This window comes from Aureobasidium melanogenum (genome assembly GCF_000721775.1).
Source record: "Aureobasidium melanogenum CBS 110374 unplaced genomic scaffold scaffold_84, whole genome shotgun sequence".
In the NCBI taxonomy this organism is placed as follows: Eukaryota; Fungi; Ascomycota; class Dothideomycetes; order Dothideales; family Saccotheciaceae; genus Aureobasidium; species Aureobasidium melanogenum.
This window is the reverse complement of record NW_024470136.1, coordinates 3,559-6,410: the sequence shown is the minus strand read 5'-3', so window position 1 is coordinate 6,410 and position 2,852 is coordinate 3,559. Positions and strand designations below refer to the sequence as shown.

The window sequence follows — 2,852 nt, the reverse complement described above, 5'->3', positions numbered from 1 at the left end:
TTCACCGTAAGCAACCCGTACGAATACACGCCTCTTGTGACCGTTGAAACTCCAATTTTTCGTTCCGGGTGAAGCAATCTGGTGGCTTCGCGGCGACGAAGAAGACCATCTCGGCCTTTTCTTGCTCTTTGTGCCTGCTCCGATAGACGAGCTTACGCGGTTGGCTGAAGAGTCATGTCAACATCACCAACACATCAGGAAGGTCGCAAAGAGTTCACTCAAAGATATTGAATATACGTGAGGCAAGGATTTACCAACAGTGTCCGATCGGATATTCGATGCAGTTCTATCAATAACGGCTGCCTCAGACCCGAAGTAGTGACCCGAGTCAAGCTATCGTTGTGAGTGTAACAGCGTTTGTTCTCCCGTCGATAACGTGTGGTGTCTTGATCTGAAGCTTCAAGGCAACCCTCTACCGTGTCGTCAGCAAATTTCGCGCTTGAAGCAGCTTAGGGCACAGCTTCAGTAAAGATCTTGCGCTCTGGCCACGCTCTCGGTTAGCGCTATGGCGGTCTGTGCGTTTGTCGATCTCTGTCTTGATAAGGTTCGAGAGCCGAGCGAGAACCGGTGGTCTGGGCCAAGCGCTCCATACTAATGAGTAACCCGAACCCCCCATATTTGCTAGACAGGTAACCAGAACTAGTTTACCACTGTGCAGTTACCTCTATCACCCCCCGATGATTCAAACATGATGAAAACAGCTTAGTCAACATACTTCTCACTTATATTCTGGCTGGGAGCGAGTCGCATAATAGGCGTGAGCATCCATCTGGGGTCAATTGTCCAGAATTACTACTACCAACATTCAGTCATCAAACAGTGAAGTGCGAACTTCTGGAGGTCTGACTTTCGTCATGCCCCATATCATCATAGTCGGGGCGGGTGTTGTGGGATTGATTTTGGGACAAGCGCTGAAACTGGTCTGTCCAACATGCATACCTCCCCCAGCTTTAACAAATGTTGACCATTGCCTGTTCGACAGCAAGGTATTCCATTCACGATTTTGGAACGAGATAAATCCGCAGACGGACGTGAACAGGGATGGGCAATCACGCTACACTGGGCTCTACCGCTCCTTGAGGAGATGCTCTCACCGGAACTGATTACTCGGATAAAGGAGTGCCGAGTCAACCCAGAAGTCGCTGGAAACGATGCTCGAGACTTCAAGTTGATCAACCTGAGAGATTGCAGCGAGATCTTCAATACCGCCTCTGGGGAGCGATGGCGGGTCAACCGAGGCAGATTCCGCTTGGCACTCATGGATGGCTTGGAAAGCAATATCCAGTGGGATCAGCATGTCAAAAGCGTCCAGTACCATGATGGTTTCGCCAGAGTCCAATGCGCAAAAGGAATATTCCATGACGCCGATGTTATCATCGGCGCTGACGGGAGTAACTCAGCCATCAGAAGATTCTTGTGTCCTGAAAAGCACGAAGTGACTCCACTTCCATATCGCATGCTTGGAGTTGGTACTCAGCTCACAGAGAGGCAAGTCGCCCCCCTTCGTTCCATCGATAAGCTTCTGTTTCAAGGGAGCGAACCGGGTACAGGCACCTTTCTGTACTACTCGCTCCTCAAGCCTTCGACGAAGGAAGATTCAACCTGTACTGTTCAGATTAACATCAGCTGGCCGAAGCGTCTAAATGAGGATAAGGTGTTTCCCGACAACGCTTCGAGACTTGCAGCCTTCAAATCCCGAGCTCGTGACTTCGCGCCTTGTCTGAAGCACGTAATTGACGATATCGCCGAGGGCACACCCGTTCTAGAGATACTTTTGGCAGATTGGGAACCTGTGCCTTGGACCAACTCAGGATACGTAACTCTGGCTGGAGACGCCGCTCACCCAATGACAATGTGTAAAAGAACTTTCTGTACCACTATAACTCCAGGCTAATGATATCTAGTTCGAGGAGAAGCTGCGAATCACGGTATTCTGGATGCTCATGATCTCTGGAAAACCCTCAAGCTTGTGTATCGGAATGGCGGCAACATGCGAGACGCCATACGAGGCTACGGGGAAAGAATGATGACACGAGCTACAGATGCAATTAGGAAGAGTAGGGTCGCATGTGAAGATGCGCATGGAGATTCTATGGATGAGAATAGCCCGCTGGTGACTGAAAGGACGATGCCACAGCAATATGTCTGATAAACTGTTCCACGGCTCGGATATGGAGACTTGGGAGATCCTAACACAAGCATACAGCTGGAAGATGAGTCCGTGTCCAGGTTCGGACTTGATCAGACTGTTGCCAGCTTCGAATGTTGATGATCAACTCGCTAGGCCATATGTTAGGTCACATGTTGTAGTCGTGATCACAATGTTCATCGACTCGTATCGAGAATCACTAGCGTCTGTATCTACATATTCCCACTAAACGATGGTGAAGTTGTTCCTTACTTGATATCTTAGATTTCGTCGAAACAGTAGTTGCTCCGGAGCTTAAGGTTATGTAAATCACAGCTGACAAGTTCAAATACAGATAGAGAGACCTTGCGCGGAACAGCGCAAGTCACTGGATTCAAGCACGTCAGGCATCGCCGAAGAACTTTCCAGGTGACTACTTCCAAGCCGGAACGATTATCCTTGTATCTTTGACCCCCTAGTAATGTATTAGATCTGTACGCGAGATTTTCCAACGATCGATCACTGCATCAAAGTCAAGCGCCATTGTTTTGAGTTTAGCAGCCGGCACTAAGCTTTTGCAGGGCATGATAAACACTCTTCGCTTCCATTAACTATTTGGCGTGCTACATTTCTTGTAGCAGGTGTCAACCACATGCGCACCGTGCCCGTCCGATCTCGTTTTACCCGCGTTCCCGTCATGATTAGTGGTCTCCTTGCCAAAACC

At 49.1% G+C, this 2,852-nt stretch overlaps 1 protein-coding gene across 1 annotated transcript; it reads left to right on the top strand.

Moving 5' to 3' along the window:
- Nucleotides 1-854: 854 nt before the first annotated feature.
- On the top strand, nucleotides 855-2,149 carry M437DRAFT_61326 (FAD/NAD(P)-binding domain-containing protein; the record flags this gene model as incomplete). The annotated part of the gene is made up of 3 exons (XM_041023916.1): nucleotides 855-920; nucleotides 983-1,856; nucleotides 1,905-2,149. The coding sequence occupies 3 exons, from the start codon at nucleotides 855-857 to the stop codon at nucleotides 2,147-2,149; spliced, it is 1,185 nt and encodes a 394-aa protein (XP_040874528.1).
- Between the last annotated feature and the right edge of the window lie 703 nt (nucleotides 2,150-2,852).